Here is a 20670-nt window from a genome sequence, read left to right as displayed (position 1 = left end):
ATTATCAATTAGATCTTTTATTTGTGTGCACTTTTATAAGCCTAGTCTGCTCTATAAAATCTTTGAATTCGTTAGTTTTTTTAATATAATATTTTTGACGAATAATTTACTTTTTTGACGGTTAAAAACAAGAAAATGAATGATGAAAATAGTGAATAAATTTTAAGTTATTATTGAAGTAATCACATTGATCTTTTAAAATTATTATTGAAGTTGTAATAGATTCATTATCCTTACTAAAATATATCAAAATATAATAATTTTAGTATTACCTAAGAAGATTTTAAGATATCACACCTTTAACAATCGAAATGAAAATTATCGGCAGGTTATTCCAATTACTACCCATAATTTTTGCAACAGACTTTCATTTTTTTGTGTTGATTTGGTGTTAAAGGCAATGCCTCTCCATAAAAAAATGTTCCTGTGTGTACATGTACTGCCAAAGTCAATATTTTGTGTTCTCTCGTATCCGCCATTGCTAAGCTGTTATAATATATATTTTGCTTGAAATTCTATCATTCATTTCAACACCAATTAAGGTTATGCTTCTAGTCAAACGTAGACTTCAGCTCTGCAAATTTATTCAATTAAAAAGTTCCATCTGGACCAGCCTCTAAGATTTAGCATCAAATGTCTATAGCAATTATCTTTTGTCTCCTTCAACAATAATATTAAATATAAATGGCAAATGGTCCAATCAATTTTTCCTAAATGTGTTATCATAATCATACTACACATTGATGCTAATTTCAAAGCCTAGTCATTGTTAGCTATCAGAATAAACCATTTAAGTAACAGATATTTTCATATTAATTACTAGCTGTCTTGCTATATTATCATTTATAGATTATTACCATGTTTTCAAACCACTCCTTTTGTTATTAATTAACTGATCTGTAAGGAGAAGAAGGAGAACAGATACTATGGAGGTGGGTGGAGCTATTATCAGTTACAACTGTATGCAAATGTTAAATATTAGTAAAACATCATTAAAAAAATTGAAGTCGTAGGAAAGAAAATGATATGATAACCAAGGAGTTGACTTTGCTTTTGAAGTTACAAATCTAGCAAAATTTAAACAAAACAACTCAAGTAGTATGTTGACAAAAATACCAAACCAGACAGTGATCCGAGAACCTTGTAGAATTGTCTTTGTATTGACTGACCAAATGTGTGTCTGAAACAGATCCAATAATTATATACACAACTGATGAAATGGGAATTAGGAAATAAACGCTTGCTTGCGTATCTAATGCAAAGAAGAAACAAGATTACAGATCGATTCGCAGTTTTTATGCAACGAAAGAGGAGCATGAAAAGAGAATACAACAGGTAATGAAATTACAAAAAAAAACCAAACTGATGAACATATTCTTCTCATGTTCAGAAAGAATAAATTGAATTAAATCTCCCTATGATTCACAATTTGATGGTAGCCAGTGTCATAGTTGTTCAGCTGCGTGACACTAATACAACAAAATTTACAGAAGAAACAAAATAGGCTAAAGGGACCAACCTATTTCAGCATAGAAACTGAACTATTATTTAACGGACCAAGCTGAACCCTCGAGCAAATATGAACAAAACGTGCACCCAAAGGAATTGGTATCAGTATTCAGACAGTTCTTTCATGAATTCCAAAGCGGAAGGGGATATCAAACTTCCCAAAACCCCATATGGGGAATCAGAATATTTAAACACTGATGATCGAGATGAGCAAAAGAGATCAGAAGGATTTGGAGTGAAAAGTGGCATATCAGCAAAATCCAGATGAGAAGGGCTACATGGAACAATTGCACCACTCTGGAACAAATTCTCACCACCCCTCCTGAGAGCTGAACTTGTTTCATTACTATTGTTGTTGGAACCGTCAGACAAAGATGATCCAAGATTCTCAGAGGTGTCTTGAGGCAGTGAAGCAGTGGAGACGTTGTCACTGGTGCTTGACCTACCCGTGAGTCTTTGAACAAGAGCCATGAAATCTTTAGCCTTGGTATGGATAACCTTGGGTGATTCAGTGTAAATGATGATGGGAGTAATCCTCTGTGGCCTCTGGAGTTTGGTTTGTGCATCAACACATGTTGAAGGCTTTCGTATCATGTGGGAGTCTTTGTTGATCACCAAAGGAGAAGGACGATAACCATTGATCACCTTCTTTGGGTGCTCATGAAAGCCACACAACTTTGCATCAGGTCTCATCTTAGTTCAGCTTCAACTCAAGAAACCAATGTGTGGAAATGTTTGGTGAAAAATGGAAAAGTACGAAATTGGTTTATAGCGAAAGAATAGAAAGGTGGGTTGATATATAAAGACACAGAATTTGAGATTGAGATGGAGAAATCTGAATAGCCTACAACTACGACCGTTGACACTTTAGCTACAGTTCATATTTGTGAATAGGAAATGTATAAAGATAATCTTTTATGTAATAGATAATGAGTTGTGTGTTTTTGATTTGACTGCTGGTGTGCTTGAATCGTAATTGTTTAGCTAAGAGTTTGTTTTACTTGATTATTGAAATGACTAGTAGCATGATAAAAAAAAATTAAACTGACCAAGAATGCGTGTATAACCCAGAAAAGTTATTGAATTGAACCAAAATAAAATAATGTTGGAGGGAGGATTATTACTATTCTAATGGGTTGGTTGCCGATTTTGTTTGTACATTGTAATACGTTAGGCTCCTACGTTGTACAGCCTCTGTAGCCGCCCGCAGGCAAATGTGACGCACAACCACAACTTTTCACCTTCTTCAATTCAATCTCATTTTTCTTCTGCCACTAAATCCATGTTCGATCAAATTTAACTTTTTAAATTTAATATATTGTTGGACATGATAAAAATATTTAATAGCTTATAAATAAATGTAAATTTCATTTTAGTTATAAAATATTTTTATGACGATGGTTTCTTGAATTTTTTTTAGTTCAGATTGTTTGGGTTGAGTTATGATTGTTTAGTAATTCAAGGCGTCTGGCGGTGTGAGTGTTGAGATGGAGTATCTTAGGTATTTTATGTTTGTATAAGGGTTGAACCACTCCTGAAGTGGTTCACATTTATTTATTTTTTATTGCCGATCAAAAAAAATTCCATTTTTTAATATATATGTTTTCAGAATCATCTAGAATCTATCATAGTAAGATTTTTCTCCGCCGAGTCTTTTCATGTTAGGGATCTAATCTTCTAATTTTAGGTGACTTTATTTATGTTATATATGTTTATTGTTACACGAGTGAAATATGAGGAAGTAGTTTGTAGGTTGATGATGATTTTGGATGGACATTCTTGTAATTTTATTTATGTACAATTGGCTATGTGTAGATGGATTGGGATATCCAAGTACCATTTTATTTTCTTGTATATGTTTTTTTCTGATAAAAAAAATCAGGGTTTATTGTGTTTATAAACTCATCTGCAAGTAGGTATATAAGTGCAAACCTCGCCTTATAAGATTGAGATAAAATTTAAATTTCTCTTCATATATATAATTAATTTGCTTTTCCTTATTACTTTACTCTAAGTTCTTTGTTACTTTTCTATCCTTCTTTCATCTCTGCTCTCAGCTATGGATATACTCTAACTTCAGTTTGAATTTTAGAAAAACAACGTATCCCATTTTTAAAATGATTAAAATAAGGTTTGAATGATGCACCATAGTTTGGAAGCCAAGGTTTGTGTCCCTGTTCTTCGTTGACAATGGATAGCGTGTGTTTTCCAATTTGAGGTTTATAAGGAACAAGGAAATGACAGTGAATATTCCTTAATTTACTTGTTTAAAAGAGTGTAATAGTTATGTACTAAAAATGATATAAAACAGTTTTGTGAGTTAGTTCATTTTATAATAATTATTATAAAAATGAATAAACTTGTCAATACATGATAGTTTATAATTGGATTAGCATAAACTTAATATTTTACTATATTTATAAACTTGTATAACACTCTTGATTTAAAAAGGAAAATTTTGTCCACATCCTCTTTTTCCTCCAAAATCGCAACTTTGAGATATAGTTGGAACCTTATTTTTCCTAACAATAATAAATTAAGTTTAGAATGGCTCAATGATACACTTGAAGTTTTGAGATTTTGAATAAATGAAGTAAAAGTCAGAAATTAATTAAATTTAGTGTGTTTTAAAAAATATTTTTAAATTAAATAAAGTAATTAAAATTTACTTATATTTAAAAATAAAATATTCTTCAATAAAAGATAACGAAATTACCGAGATTTTTCATTATGAGATGTATTGAGATCAGTATCATCAAAGTCAAACTAATTGACTTTCTATATTCTTATCATATTTCATCCATTTGGACATTATTATAAAACAAATTAAAAAGTATTGTCAGCGTCAATAAATGACAAAAGCCGTTCTTTGTTTGTATTAATAATATTTTTAACTAAAGCTCTCTTTCTATAAGTTTTGCAAAAAGAAAAAATACTATGGTATCATTTTTAAATTACTGTTTAAGGAAAATATTTTTTTACATTTTAAAAAATAACCATTCAAAGCTTTTAATTAAGATTTTTTTTTCTTGAGAAATTTGATCTAAAATTAGTTGTGGGGGGAGAAAGAGATTAAATGGGGAAGAAGGTGGTGATTTGAAATTGAGGATGATAAAATAATGTGTTTGGTAGCATTGACTCTTGGCTTCAAATTGGTGTTATTTTTGTTGCAAGTTGTTGTTCCACCCTTCTTAACTAATTTGTTCTATATATTAGTTGAGACTAATATAATGTTAAATAAATATTTTAAAAATCAATTCCGTCGTATTCAACAATGCATGTGTAAGGGTTGTTTTTTTTTTTAAGAAAAAGTCTGAAATAATTATTTTATTTAATCATTTTCAAAAACTATGAATTAGATTAATAATTGAATCATGCATTACATAATATTGAAAATTATATGCATAATCTTTTTTAAAAACTAAACATTTGCAATATCTACATTATAAAAAGGCCACATTAATAGTAAATTTACACTAACAATGTCATATCATATATCAGAATAATAAATGGTTCTTCTAATATATAAGATTGATTTACATTTAACATTTGTACGAAGAATTTTTTTATGTAATTAGTATAAATCTACAATAATTATAAATTGTAAGAACATTATTATTTTTCAGTCTTTTAAAATTTGAATTGATTAATTACTGTCAAAAATTATTTTCTCTAAAAAATATTTATAGTCTCAATTATATACTAACTACAATATTTTTTCACACACAAAAAAAAAATACAAGTAGTAAATTAAAAGAGAAGTTCATAATTTATTAAATTAAATGAAAATCTTTCTAATTAATACAAAATCGATATCGTAACATATCTCAAAGATTTATAGAATAAAGAATGTAATTTGTCTTGTTATCTTTTATGTAGGCAAATTCAATAAAACACAATCAATTGACAAATGCATTTCAATTAGTAATTTTTAATCAATACCGAGATCAACCCTAATACTCAAGTTCTTCTCATGTATTATACTAAAGAAAAAAAATTATAAACATAATTTTTTCGTATTTTTTAATTATATATTATTCTAATTATATTTTATTCTATGAAATTTGAATGATTGAAGGGTTGAAACTAATTTTTGGCTAAAGAAATGAAATGTTTTGGAGTTGATTCGGTTCACAATCATGAATAAGTTTTAACGAAAAATAATACATAATTCTATCACGATACTTATTGGGCTGTGGTTCTAACCCATGTTTGAAATTCTTTGGGTTGGCTCGCCACAGCATTTTTTTTTTTGTTCAAGGTCCTTGTTAAGTAAACTTCAAGGTTAAAAAACTAATGCTTTTAAAAATACAAATCAAAGATAATTTAATCTACACTTTAGTAAATACTTTTAACTATCCAAAATAATAAATAATGAATCCAAATTATATTTTAAAATAAAAAATATTTTAATTTCTCGTAACTTAAATTTGTAACGTAAGTTTCATGAGGATTAACTTTAATCCAATAAAAGTAGGGATAAGTTCAATTTTTTCATTCTTGTAGTTTATAAATTTAACTTTATATTGATTTGTCTTTCAGTGGCATAAGAATGAAGAGAATTAAATATTTTGTGTTGTTAATCTAATAAATAGTTACCTCCTAAATAGAATAGGGCAATTTTAGACATTTACAAATAATTTTTTAATAAATCAAAAAATTAAAGTGGGTAAACTATTTTAGTTTTGTTTCTTGAATGTAAATCCATGTAGTATTTAAATAGGGATGCCCTTATTATAATAAACGTTTTGGCTTTTCAACAAACCAATAATTAGATAAAAATTAAAAATGCTTAGATATTTGGCAATGTGGTTGACAACATGAAGACGAAAACTAAAACTAATTACCAATGACAGACAAATTAATTGGATCAAACTGAATTGATTAATTATTCCTAATTCGATTTCAGTTATTTGCAAATCATATTTATTTATACTATTTGGTGTGCCTCTAACTGAGACTTATGAGACACCATTTCTTTCCCCCCAGTACAGTGCAATTTAAAAAACTGAAAAAAAAAATGTATGCCAATTTTAGAAAGACATAATCCATTTATAATAAGTATCTAAAATAAAAAATATATATTAAAAAGTTATCTTACCGTATTATTCAATGGAGTAGTGATAATTTTCGTAACAAAACTTACTTATATTATAATTAAGAAAAGTAATAGCTAAACTGATTTATTTAAAGTGAGCCTTTTGAATATTATTATACTTCCATCCTTCAATGAATATAACATTGAGTGAAAAAAAATACAATTGCATTTCGACCTGTGATATTTGACATTGGGCCTCCAATAAATAATATAGATATAAATAGTAAATTATATGAAAATAAATCTTATACAAATAGTAATAATAAGTAGTTCGAATAAAATAATTTAACTGGGTCCCTTTGAGTCGTAATTCGGTCTTCTCAAAATTACAAGTTGATTCATAAAATTTAAAAAACCGTAGATTATTTAAACTAAGTCATTTAAACTGAGAAAAAATACAACTATCTATCAATGGCGCATCTAGAGTCACTAAAATCAATAAATAAATAGTAATTGAATTTTAAAATAAAAAATAATTAATTATTATATTAATTAAATTAAATATTATTTTAAAAACAATTAAATATTAATATCTAAAATAATTTTATATTAATAAAAATTTATAAATTAATTTATAAATTAATATTTAAATTAACTAACAAGATTTTAACTACTTAATATTTATATTCTAAATTACTACCTTCACAATTCTCTTCTTCCGGTAAGAAGTAGTAGAATATGATATTGTTTTTAAAATTACTATTTGTTCATTTATTTATGAAATACCTACAGAGTTAAAGTGTTAAAAAACACAAATATTAAATATTTAAAAATTGATATTGATATATTGAATATTTAAAAACCAAAATATAAGACTAGCACCAAAATAAGTAATAAGTAAATAATAAATACCTTATATTTAAAACATAAATTAAGAAAATAATCAATTTAACATAATAATTCTAAATAATACTGTAATATTCGAAACCAAAGAAAAACAAAGTTAGGTAGCCTAGTGTAATTTTGATCGGAATATTTAATTTCAAAATACTTTGCTTGCTTGCAAAAGTTGTTTATTGTAGACCAATTAATGAGGAAAACATAAATATCATAACTACATACACTACAAGAAAATCATGAAATAAAAATCAATTTTTAGAGACCAAAATAATTAATTGCAATAGTAACTAAATTAGAGAACATTTCAGAAACTAAAAGAAAAATTGGTTTTTATTATTGTTAAATAGTTTTTAAATTGGTATCTAATTTTAGAAACCAATTTTTCTTTTAATTTCTAAAATGTTATCTAATTTAGTTACTATTGCAACTAATTATTTTGGTTTCTAAAAATTGGTTTTTATTTCATGATTTTCTTGTAGTGATATAACTAATATTGAATATTGCAATACAAAAGGAAAATGCATTTACTATGTTATTCAAATCTTGAAAACAAAATAAAATAAAACATCCATTAAGCAAAGTTACTACCTTTTATATGTTTCAATTCTAGTATTTTTCTTCATCATCTTCAAATAAGGTCGTTTTTATCTCTATTTACTAAGAGTTTTCACATTCACTAGAAAACTTAATTAGTCAATTAATTTCACCCCAAAATAAACCGACATAATGGATGAATACATATATTGATTTCATGTTTATCTTAAAGTGTCATACTTCATAAACACTATATACATATGCAACCACAATTGATAAATCATGAAACTTTAATTCATGCTTTGTCTAGTATATTTGACCATTTTCAGAATGAATAATCTAAACAAAACATTCAACAATCCAATACCATTAACTTATGCTATAACTATGAAATTTGGATGTGTCCTAATAAAGCTAAGGTTATGAAATTACTACTTATATACAAATTCTCTTGACAACTCAACTCTAAAGAGAAAAGACTTGTCCATCAACTTTGCAATTTCCTAAAAAAAGGGTACACTTCCTAGTAGATAATAGACATAGCTTTATAAAGATATTATTATAATATAAGTATATATAGATTATATATTAAACATAAATAAAATTCAAATCTAGCAACTTTGTAATGTATTTCAAACATTTATAAGTGATTTTTGAAATAGTGTATTGACATCTGAATCAAATATCACAAAAATGGTTGAATACGTTTCATCAATGACTCTTAAAGTCCATTTACATGACAGTATCTCAATAAATATATCTCAAATGCTTTCTAAAATACGTTTAATTATGATTGTGTTATATTGTGATTGTCGTTAGTTTCAAATATTTGTGATCGAGAGAATGAATGTAGTGGATAATATCCGTACAAGAAGTTGAGATTAATTTTAAGTTACAGAAGTAGTAGCCGACCAGTGTGAAAGATAGTGGAATAACTTGTGCACTTTGATTAATAAAAGGAAGTTAATGAAAGGTAATGGAGTTAGTTACCCGAGTAACCCCGAAAGGTTAAAGTTGAAATGGTAAAACAGGTTTTATTTTTAAGGAAGAAAGAGAAAGAAGGGGTTGGTGGGGTTTAAGATATTTATATATATAAATTGTAGTCGGTGAGTGAGATGGAAGAGTGTTAGAGTTACTATTTATTGTATATAAGTGGATCTAAACTTCACTTTATTGAGCTGATTTTATGAAATTGAGTTAGACTTAAAACATATTTCTTAATATGATATCAGAACCATTTTTTTTTTATCTTAATGAAAATTTGTTAGATTTATCAAATCATCTATCGGACCATTATTGGATCATTCGCAAAATGTCGAGACACGGCATTCCATGAAGCTTGACCCAGCAGTAATGTGGTGTAGTGATGTTCCAGACCCATGCTGTATGAGTTTTGTAATAAAATAATAGAAGGTTTAGGCAGACTTATAGGATCATGCGCAAAAAAAAACCGCACGCGCACTGTCTCTCGAGTCCTCATACCAGCACAAAGGTGTTGTGTTGTGTTGTGTTGGTTCTGCTATAGAGCCATCATGTGTTCCCCCCACTCAATCCATATTTTATTCATCTTCCAAAATTTGTTTCTTCATATGCCCCAAAGACACTTCCACCCACTATCTCTCTGTTCTTCAATTTTTTGTCTTTCACTCTTTTCACCCCTTCTTTTCCTTCCTCTTGGATCTCCATCCACTTTTTATCATTCCCCTTTTTGTCATTGATTTATTGTTTCTTTATCCTTACTTAATTCTTGAACTAACATTCTTAGAAAGACAGCTTCATTAAAACCAGCATGTCCACTTCCAACCATAACTGACACCCACATTATTTCTTCTACTTGGACGACTACTGCCCATCAAATACTTCACTTTTCTCCTTGTAATCAATCATTCCAACTTTACTCAACACCCCTCTTCAATTTAAATGCCATTACCTAATTCTCTTTTCACTTATTTCCTTCTCAGTGTAAATTTTTCTATCACAACATTTTACCTTTCTCATACCTTCATTCGGGTTACTCAATCTTATCAAAATAATCACCCTTTATGTAACTACATTGAGTTGGGTTAACTAATTCAAAACCTATGTAATTGTTTTACATTTTCCAAAGAAACCCTATAATTTGAAAGAAAACATCATCTTAATGGATCAAGTTAGTGAGTTAAAGAGTTTAAAAAACAAAAATCCGTTGTTTAACCCCAAAAGTTATGATTTTGATTTTGTCTGTCTAATTCTGATTTTGAACTGCATGAAATATATGTATTTGGATCAAGTCGAATCTGTAACTAATGCAAGTCTACGAACACTCCTTTCTTTACTAGATTATGAACAGATTATCATATTCGATACGATATGGCATAGAAGCAAATTCTTTTGAACATATGATATGACATGACTTGAGGGGAAGGTGTTATTTGTTCTATCTATGTGAAGTATACTTAATTGATTTATTTTGTGGAACAAATTATACATTATGATCCATGCATTTGGTTATTTACACAAGGGTTGAAAAAAAATTGGAAGTGTTATCTTCAACAAGTGTTCACTAAAATTAAAATGCATGAATATAGAGACCAGCTAAGTGGTAGCTCATCCCAGTATATCGCCAGCCATTCAGCGACTGCAACATTCCTGCTGCATGGTAATGGAGTGATCTGTAAAATACTTCAACTTGCGCTACATTTCTTGTAGATTTCTACCAATTTGCAACCAAATACTAGTTTATAATTAGTTGCATAATAAAATTAAACTGATGAATAACGGAAAGGCTTATTCTGAACATGTTTGCTTCAGGAGATAGGAACAAAAGTAATATTTTTTTCTCCTTAAAATAATCTATTGGACAAAGTAGTGGCCGGTCGTTAATCATTTTACAAATTTATAAAACATTCTCACATGTCACAGGAAAATCTTAACCACTCACACTGATCCGAAGCATTTTTAGTACGTATATATATGTGTCTGTTTTATTGTTCCACAAAACTAGAAGAAAGTATAGCTTACAGAATATGACTATTACTTTACTTATTCTTCAATTCCCTGAAATGCCATTAACCAAGGTCAAATGCTAGTTCAAGTTCACCGAGACGTCAAATACAATTTTGATTATAGTTGAAATGATTTATTTAAGATTTTGGAGGGAACTAGATCAAATTCTCAATTGTTATGGTCGATAATAATAATAAAAAATAAATAAAAGGACAAAGACACACTTGTAATCTACGCAGTTCTCACTGGAAGAAAATGTGGTTATAGTTTATATAATGCCAAAATTGTTTTGCACATTTAATAATTTTCCTATCTGTCCTTTTTGTTTCATTGATTAAGAGTGTCAGCTACATGCCATTATTTTCCTTAACCTTGGTTCCGAAGGGAACTAGTGTGTTGTGTTTCCATGCTTCTTCGTGCGCGTTGCACATGCACAGTCAATTTGGAGATTTCTATTATTTTGTTCGATCTGAGATTACAAGCTGTAGTATAACCTGATAAACCATTAATCTGGCAGCAATATATTAAACCTATTTTGGTGCACAACATAAAAGCTTTTGCTTTGTCATCATCCCACTTATGTTAACTATCCCTCTTATACAGCTAACTACGCTACTTTATGTGTGTGGTTCCACCTGTGATCCATGTCAGCTCAATTTGTGCTCTTCTAGGACTTGTTAAACAATTATGCAGCCTAGGAGCTATTCTTAACACTAAAAACAACATGTAATCATGAACTACAGCCACACTAGCTAGTTGGACCGAAGAACAAGAGAAACATGCATGCTCTAGGCAACTTTGTGTTTAGTAATAGCAACTAGTGACGACTCTGGAATATGAATCTGCTTGTTGCTCTTTAAAATTCATGGTTTCTAAGTTGGCACTTGAAACTTTGGGGTTTCTGAGTTGTACTTGTTTTATCTTAAAATAATGTTATATTATTTGAACAGCGTATGAGCATTGAAAAATTTGCTGAGTCATAATTTTACCGAATTCCAAAGTGTTGTTGTCTGCTAACACAAAACAATCATGATTGAAGAAAATTAAACAATGGTACTTACACAGAAGTGACCATCCTTGTGCTTTTTGACATGGCATATGAATTTGGTCACACTATATATGTTTAGAATAACTTTCTTAAATGATTTACGTTGTTTAGGCTTATCAAACTTTGTTGTGTTGGTTTCCTTAAATGCATTTGACTGTTTGGTGAGAGAAATTTATGATTGGTAAAATAAGAAAGAGATGGATGAGCAAAAGTAGTGAATGGTCGGGGGGTCCATCCTATCTTGGTATAGTATTCCTCAAAAATGGAAGTGAAAACCTAAGAGAAAGGAACATTTTCTCCTTAACATGCAGGGGGGGCCTTAGACATTGAGACAGACAAATATTGATTTAGGAGGAGGACCCAAAGAGCATAGAAATTGGCCCCCCACACTGGGAAAGTACATGAAGTTTGAAGTTCTTGGGGGTGGGGCGTGGTCAAGGAGAAGATCATACCACCAATTGTCTCATTCTTCAACTTGTACATTCTGCACAATTTAATTCCCTACACCTGTTTTCAGAAAATTCTCAACTGCTCAGCCTAAGAATTTGGCCCTTACCACCTAAAATTAACCATGTGACAACTCCATTGCACTCAATAACACTACCTATGCCTAGCCTGTTTCTTCCTACCTATGAAGGAAAACAATTTCAATGACAGTATCACAGAAAATTTCAAATAACGATATATTCAGAACTCATTTTTTATGCAACCAATGTTAAACTCATCACGTACTTTGAATGGTAGAACATCAGGTAATGAATGACTCATACTTTACTTTGAATTAAATTTCTTTCTCATCATCCAGTACATCACATAAGATTAATGCATTTCCTTACATATCGCCATTTAATGCTTCAACTTTTATCTTTCATCAAACTGTAATTAGCATTCCACTTTTCCTCATCCCCCCTCCAACTAATATCACCTAATTCATTGCCATTGCTACCAAACACTGCCATTCAAACTTCTCCTCTTCAATAATTCTCTTTCACACTTACTCTAATGATTAAGACTTTATTTGGATTTTTACATTTTCCAAGAGAACAAAAAGAGAGTCTTGTATTGTTGCACTCAATCGGAAGGAAAAATGCTTCCCAAACGTACTCTAAATATGATGGTCAAAGAAGAGAAATAGATATCCATACAATGCTTATATAAATATAATGATGGAATATGTATGCTTCATGAGTATCAAGATGCCATTTATACGAATAGCAAGTTACATGTCTTCGCATATCAAGTTTCTTTGTAAGTTATTTTAACTTTACGTCTGTTTCTAGTTTTATGGCCTTATATTAAATTTGAGTATTGTAAATGTTGATAAGTAGCATGTTAACATAACAGACTTAAGGCAAAATTCATATAAATGATAATATTTTCAATCTAAAATTATAAGAGAATGAATTTATGATTCTAACTTACACTCCTGTAACTTTATACATAGTATAGTAAACATTTTCTATTAAAAAAATATAATTTTATTTGGTTTTAAACGATAATGTTTCGAGATTTTAGAGATATTCTTTTCTTTGTTGTTTATAAAATGGATATATTTTACCATTGTAGTGCAAGTAGTGAACCATGTTTCAGGTGACGCGATTCTCTTTCTATATTCCTAATGCCCACAACTCCACGGATCACAGTTCTATAACACACCCCATGTTTCTTCGGTGTAACAAACAAGATGAATTAAATTTGTTGCTTATTTTTATCGTATATAAAAAAACTATGATTGAAACATCTTTAGTGTAGTTTATGTTATCATGAATTAAGTTTAAATATAAATTATTCTACAAAATCATAAGATGAAATTAATATCTAAGTGTAAATTATGAATTCATATTATCTAATGTGAGATTTCAAATATTTTATTATATACAGTCAATGTCGATATTAAGGGGCATAAATATCTCAAATATTTTAACATATTATTTTTAGTTAACTTCATAATTTCTCTCGAGATCAGACAAGTCTATCAAGTGACTAAATCCGTTAAGTAATAATCAGTTCAAAAAAATAACTAAAATTCGATAATAGAAAACCGGTATAATCGAGGAAAACTAGTTTTAATTAAAGATATTTAATAAAACATTAATTTATTTAAAATTTAAAAATAGTCTAAAATATTTATTATTTTCTTTTTATTCTACACTAAACTTATTATTGTTAGTAAATATGATTAAAATTTTAATTTACGCATGATAACATATTTTATTTTTAATAATTTATGTTTTATTTTACTTTTTAGCATTATAAAACTAGTACATTACATTTTCGTATATATTATTTCATCATTAAAATAATTTTTATTAACATTGATTGGACTTTAGGCGAATCATTGAACTTTAAACCAATCTTGACTGGTCTTATTTAAAAAAAAAAATAGATTTCGTGTTAAGAAGAAATATTAGAAAAATAGTCTAGATCTTTGTTTGAAAGAGTATACAAGATTAGTTTACTTAGATTCTGAATGCTTATAATAAATACGGAAGATTATTCCTCCGCTATTAGAAAAAGGTATGGAAGTCAAAACAAAAGAGTTCAAGACGGAACTTTTACATATATTGAAAATTTACAAATAAAAGCAACTAAAATCGTAAATTTTGAACTATTTTTAACATAATTAGGATGACGATATTAATTAGAATAATATCAGTGAATGGGTGAGCACATAAAATATAAGTAAGTGTAAGCATTGCGAATGGTGCAGTGGTATTGTGTAGTGTTGAGGTTATAAATTGGAAGGAAAGAGAATTGAGAATTGAGAATTGAGAATGTGTTGATGTATAGATTTGGTGAGTGAGGGAATGTAGATATGGAAGGCATTTTTGGGTGACATAAATGCCTTCTGACTGGAGACAGAATGAATAGAAGAATTAAGATGATTGAACAAAATGACAAATGTTGATGCGAAGCAAGCAGAAGGAATTTGATTCACAATCCTCTTCATAACCAAAACACAAAAAGAATACAAAAAGTGAATGGTTGTCTTTTAGTTAATTGAAGATGGAAACAATTTGGTGTCCTTCCATTTTCCAGACTAAATCCCTCCACACTCTTTCTATTCTTCCCATCCCATCATCTATCCTTATAAATATAAACATGAAAATTCTACTTCCTTACGTGATTTTCCTCATCACTCTTCTTCCTCAAACGCCATTCACAATTTCCGCTTCCACTTTTAAATCATAACAATAACCTTCTATACTCTTTTTCTTTTTACACCCTCCACAAAAATTCTCATTCTGGAATCGCTCGCACGTGCCAAACCAAACCTCAACAACCAACCAACCTCCCACGCCACAATTCAATTCGCAACTTCAACTTCCATTCCTTTCTATTCTGTTTTGTACATTTTCCGTTCCCCCAATCTTTCCTCCACCTTTTTTTTAGGGTTAAATAAACAGATAGAAAAAAAAATGAAATAAGAAAAAAAAAAAAAAAAGAGTAGGAGTAGTAGCTGGATTTAGCTGGAAGACCTACTCCATCAAGAAGCGTTTCACAATCTTCACGCTTGGTTCCAACACCTGTCTCTCCCATACATCGGACCCATGGTTGGACCCTGACGTCAGCACCATACGAAACGCTTCCGTAGCGTCGATCCTCCGTAGGTCCCACCCGGCGCGCTTCAACCGTTCGATTTTCTCCATCTGACGCTCCGCCAACTCACACGTGTTCTCCTTGATCGCCCGCACCGCTTCCTCGTACGCGCGCTCCCGCAGAGGATCCTGGCCCGGGCCCGCGGGGCCGGCCCAGGGTGGGTACTTATTAAAATAGCGGTCGAACTCCGGAACCCCAATGGCTTTTCTGATACCGGACTCGCTTTCACGAGAAGCCTCGGGGTCGAAGAACTGAGCCAACTCGTCCACCATCCCCGATTCGAGCATGTCGTCGACTCGGTCGCACAGGTATTGTGATAGCACAGGGAAAGCTATGTCCACCCAGAGGAAGCAACACCTGTACCTCAACTCCGAGGATATAAGCTCCTCGCCCTGGCGGAAGACGTTGGAGTCAGGCTGGAAATCCTGGACGAGAAGCGCGTGGACGAAGGAGTTGGAGCCGCCGACGACGATGGGGAGGCTGTCCCGGCGGTTGATGTCCTCGATGAGGTGGCCGGCGCGGCGGCGGAAGTCGGCGGGGGAGAACTCCGGGAGGGAGGGGTCGACGTCGCCGAGGAGGTGGTGGGGGACGGCGCGGCGCTGGGCGTGGGGGATCTTGTTGGTGGTTATGTCGAGTCCGCGGTAGACTTGCATTTTGTCGGAGTTGATGATTTCGGAGACGGGGAAGAGGGTGGCGAGGTCGATGGAGAGACGGGACTTGCCGGAGCCGGTGGCGCCCATGATGACGACGACCTTGTCCTTGCGGCGGTGGAAGGAGGAGTCCATGCGGGGCCACCGCCTTATAGGGTAGTGGCAGCGCTGCGGCTGGGGTTGCAGTATGGAAAGCCTCATAAGAGACAGAAGATGAAGTGAAATATTAATTAAAATAGGGGAAAAAAAAAGCGAAAGAAACAGAAAGAGCGTGGGTGTGGGATATTCAGAAATCGCATAGCCAAATGCGAAATTGGAAAAATGGGTTTATGCGCACTTAATGCTTCTATACTAATACGATTACTGTGTTTTGTCGGGAAGGTAAGGGAAAATGGTTTTATTGTTGCATTTGCATTACACAGAATGGCCTTTGGGAACCTCTCTCTCTCTCTCTGCTCTGACTCTCACTCTTTTGTGTTCAGTGAAATGGAGATACAGTGGAGAGACTGCGAGGAGGGAGAATTGGGGCACCTTCTATTTAAAAAATTAAACAAGAAGAACGAAAAGACGTCAAACATTTTTTTGGCTGAGGACTTTTATAACATTTTCTTTTCCTATCATAATTTCTAACTCGGATTAATCTCATTATTGAAAAAACCAAACGCCAATTTCTTCATAAATCTAATTTTTCCACACAATAACAATTAACTTTTCTTTTTCTTTAGACCAATATATATACTATATAATTATATTTAAATTTTAATATTTTTTAAGGTTTGTTCTTTCAAAAATATTTAGGGAGTCCAGCAATATAAACCCTAGCAAAATACTAAAAGGAAGGAACTCAAGTTAAAATAATATTATCAAAGTCGATGAACATATTTAAAGTATTATTTACTTTAAAAATACATGACTCTGTCACAATTTTATGAACTAAAGAACAAAAAAGTATATAAGATTTATTTTACTTCATGCTATCATATCATATTCTTAAATACACTCAAATTTCACATTCTTCAAATCTTTATTTCTTTTTTAAGAGGAATATCAATCAATGCATGCAATATATTAAATTTTTATTCCTATACCAGAATAGCAAATATATATATATATATATATATATATATTATAAATGTATGTCGAATAAATAAAGAAAATATTTATTTATAAGTATATATAAAGAAATAGTTGCGTTGGTGTATATGTATGTATATATTATTTTATCTTGTAATTTTCTATTTCTCTTCTATAATTTTATTTATATTTTTCAAACCAACCATGTCTATCACAGTTTATTCATTATTTATTATATAACTACCATTATTTTATTTTTATTTTATTTTAAATATAAAGACACGAAGTACTGGTATATAAGATTAAGAAAAAAAAACACAATAAAAATAATATCGTATAGTTTGAATTTTGGAAAGATGAATGATCTAAGTTTGTAATTTTATTTGTAAGATTTACCAAGTTTGTGACTTTTTTTTCAAACAATATAACATTACATTTATTGAATTAATAGGTATGAACGCGAGTGGGATAATTATATGTTTGACAACAATGACAAGAACATAACATCGTTAAATAGTGTGTGAAAATAAGACAAGCCTTTATAAGATTCTTTTCTTCATGTTAATGTTTCATGCAATTCTACTTTCTTTTAGCGAACGTTCAAAGAATTCAAGAATGTGACATATGATTATGGGCGCGGCATGTGTAACATAAGGATAATGGAATCAGTGACGCTTTTATGAGAAAAAATTTACTTTATCTCTCCATTTTCTGCATTGAATAGGCAAGGTGGTATTAGATTTATGAATCACTATCAATAGAAAAATAAATTTAAAATTTTATTGTCTTTGCTACTAATAAAGCAACAGTGAAACTTAATTGTTTTAATTTTAATTTTTTAGTTATTATAGGTAATGTCTCATAATATTACATATATACTAGTTGGTACTAATACTTGTAAACTTATAATATGTATAGAGAGATTTTCAATGCTCTAATAGCTTTGTTACCACCTCTAACATCATTTTATCTTACACAGTTGTTCGATAGATATACATGTTAATATCAAATAATTTTATTTAAAATACCAATTTCATTATAAATAATACAAAACACATAAAAAAAATTATAACAAACCACAACTAGTTATACTATATATTGCATTTTTAACTGGATAAAAGTTAAAAATATTATTGACAACATCCTTGTTGAAGAAGCTCATACATTATCATAAGATTTTGAAATTTCTAGTCGCATCTCAAATACATAGTGTAACTATCATCTCATACATATATTATGCAAATTACAAATTAATGATATATCTCAGCATATATAATTAATCACATCAATCATGCATCAACATTAGTGTTCATCATCACTTGAGTAGTCTTACTTCCCACAACTAGGAATAGATTTTTTCTCTTAGTGAATCCCTGAAAGCATAACTCGGCTTTGTACATACTCTCAACGGTTAAGTGACTTATACATGTTGGAATTCCAACAAGTACTAGAGTTTTTACTACTGCTCTAGCGGTACTCGTGCAACCAACACATCACTTGACCAATTTAGAATTTAAAATATTAGTAGTTAAAATCATGATAGTTAATTTAGATATCAATTTAGAAATCATTTTATATTTTTTTTATTAATAATAGAAACCACTTCAGATACAACTAATTTTTTAGTCTCCTTATCTAATTTAGTTAATATGGTGACTAATTATTTTTTGTCTATAATATTTGGTTGCTATTTAATGAATTTCTTATAGTGCTAAATTATTTTTAAACATATTATTTTATTTATTATATATAAAATAAGTTGTCTTAATATATTTAATATATAAAATATTTTATAAGTTTTGGTCTGAAACAATTTTTAATTTTTTTAGTATAGCTAAATTAACAAGATAAAAAGAGAAATGAAAGAATTAGATCATATTGATAATAAACATTTAAATCCTTTTGTTTTGAAATATTTTATGTACATTGAAAAATAAAATAACTTGACAAAACCACACAGATATTTTACAAGTTTAACTTTATGAAATTACATAGGATATATATATCCAGAAAAATGTAGGTTATCGTTCAAAGTGTTTAGAACGGCATAATTAAGACATTTATTAAATAATTTTTAATTTATTAATAGTGTATTAGTTAAATTATACAATGTTGTAATAATTTACTTATAATTTTTTTATTTTAATTTATTTTTCATTTTTTTATGATTTAATTACGTTTGTTTGGATAATCCTTTTGCATTCTTTCAAATTAGAAAATGTTTATTCTAATTACTCAAATTTAGTAAAAGCTCAAATTTAGTAAAATATGCCTTTAATTTTTAAATATTAAATTTGAGGTATTAAAAATCATTTTAAAAAACTAATTTTAGTTTTTCAAATTTAATATTTAAAAAAAAAAATTGAGGAATTAAATATTTTTTAAAATTTAGAAGACCAAAGTCAAATTGATTTTAAATTTCATGAAATAAAAACAAAATTAAACTCTTTAAGAATTTACAATTTGTGCACATGGTATCCTTTATTTCGTTTTAATGCAAGACTATTTGTAGAGTAGTTTTAATATGTTAGATTATTTTATAGTGCATGCGATAATTTAATGATAAAACAGAGCTTGATATAAAATTCTATTGTTTTAATATACTTTAAATTATGTAAGCATTTTTTTTATTGAGATTATAATATTAAAATAATATTATTAGTAGCATGTTGATGTAAAATATCCTTACGTGTGCTCTCTACAATATAGGGATTTTATGGACCATTTTTATCATTTCCATTTATTATTATAACTATCATTAACTTTATTAATATTAATAGTAATAATAATAATAATAATAATAATAATAATAATATTATTATTATTATTATTAATTTTATTAATATTAACATTTATTATTATTATAATAATTATTAATTTATTATTATTATTATTATTAATCTTATTATTATTAGTAATATTATTATTTTAAAAAATTTAAAGAGTTGTTGTTTTTGTCTTAGTCTAATTAAATATGTCTTTTTTGTAATTAAATATTTCTAGATTTTTAATGAAAAAATTCAAATCAGATCATTTGGATTAGATTAATGGAATGCGCATTAGAGATGAGTCAAATCAATATAAAAAATTATAATTATATTTTTTTCTTACTTTTATTTATTATTTTGAATTTTTGTTGTTCTTAGTGTTCATGGATTGATACACTTAATTTTTTTTATCATCAACCATTTGACAAAATCTTTCTTTAAAATTTCTAAAGGTCAATTTTAAAAAAAATTACCCCTGTTGGTTTTTTTAGTCCTTCTTTATTTTACGTTTTATGTATAAAATATACTAAATATATTTACAGCAATAGTCAACCTAAAATGTTA

At 29.3% G+C, this 20670-nt stretch overlaps 2 protein-coding genes across 2 annotated transcripts; both read right to left on the bottom strand.

Annotated features, from left to right (window-relative positions):
- Positions 1–1363: 1363 nt before the first annotated feature.
- PDE337 (VQ motif-containing protein) lies at positions 1364–2292 on the bottom strand. The gene has a single exon (XM_068636655.2). It carries the CDS (start codon positions 2200–2202, stop codon positions 1612–1614), a length of 591 nt encoding a protein of 196 aa, XP_068492756.1. The 5' UTR covers positions 2203–2292; the 3' UTR covers positions 1364–1611.
- Positions 2293–14918: 12626 nt separating this feature from the next.
- IPT1 (isopentenyltransferase 1) lies at positions 14919–16839 on the bottom strand. Its single transcript, XM_068634225.2, has one exon. The coding sequence runs from the start codon at positions 16463–16465 to the stop codon at positions 15494–15496; it is 972 nt and encodes a 323-aa protein (XP_068490326.1). The 5' UTR covers positions 16466–16839; the 3' UTR covers positions 14919–15493.
- Between the last annotated feature and the right edge of the window lie 3831 nt (positions 16840–20670).

The sequence above is a fragment of the Phaseolus vulgaris genome, chromosome 7 (assembly GCF_051622355.1).
Source record: "Phaseolus vulgaris cultivar YP4 chromosome 7, ASM5162235v1, whole genome shotgun sequence".
Taxonomy (NCBI): domain Eukaryota; kingdom Viridiplantae; phylum Streptophyta; class Magnoliopsida; order Fabales; family Fabaceae; genus Phaseolus; species Phaseolus vulgaris.
Note: the sequence above shows the minus strand (reverse complement) of the source record. Positions and strands in the feature narration are given on the sequence as shown.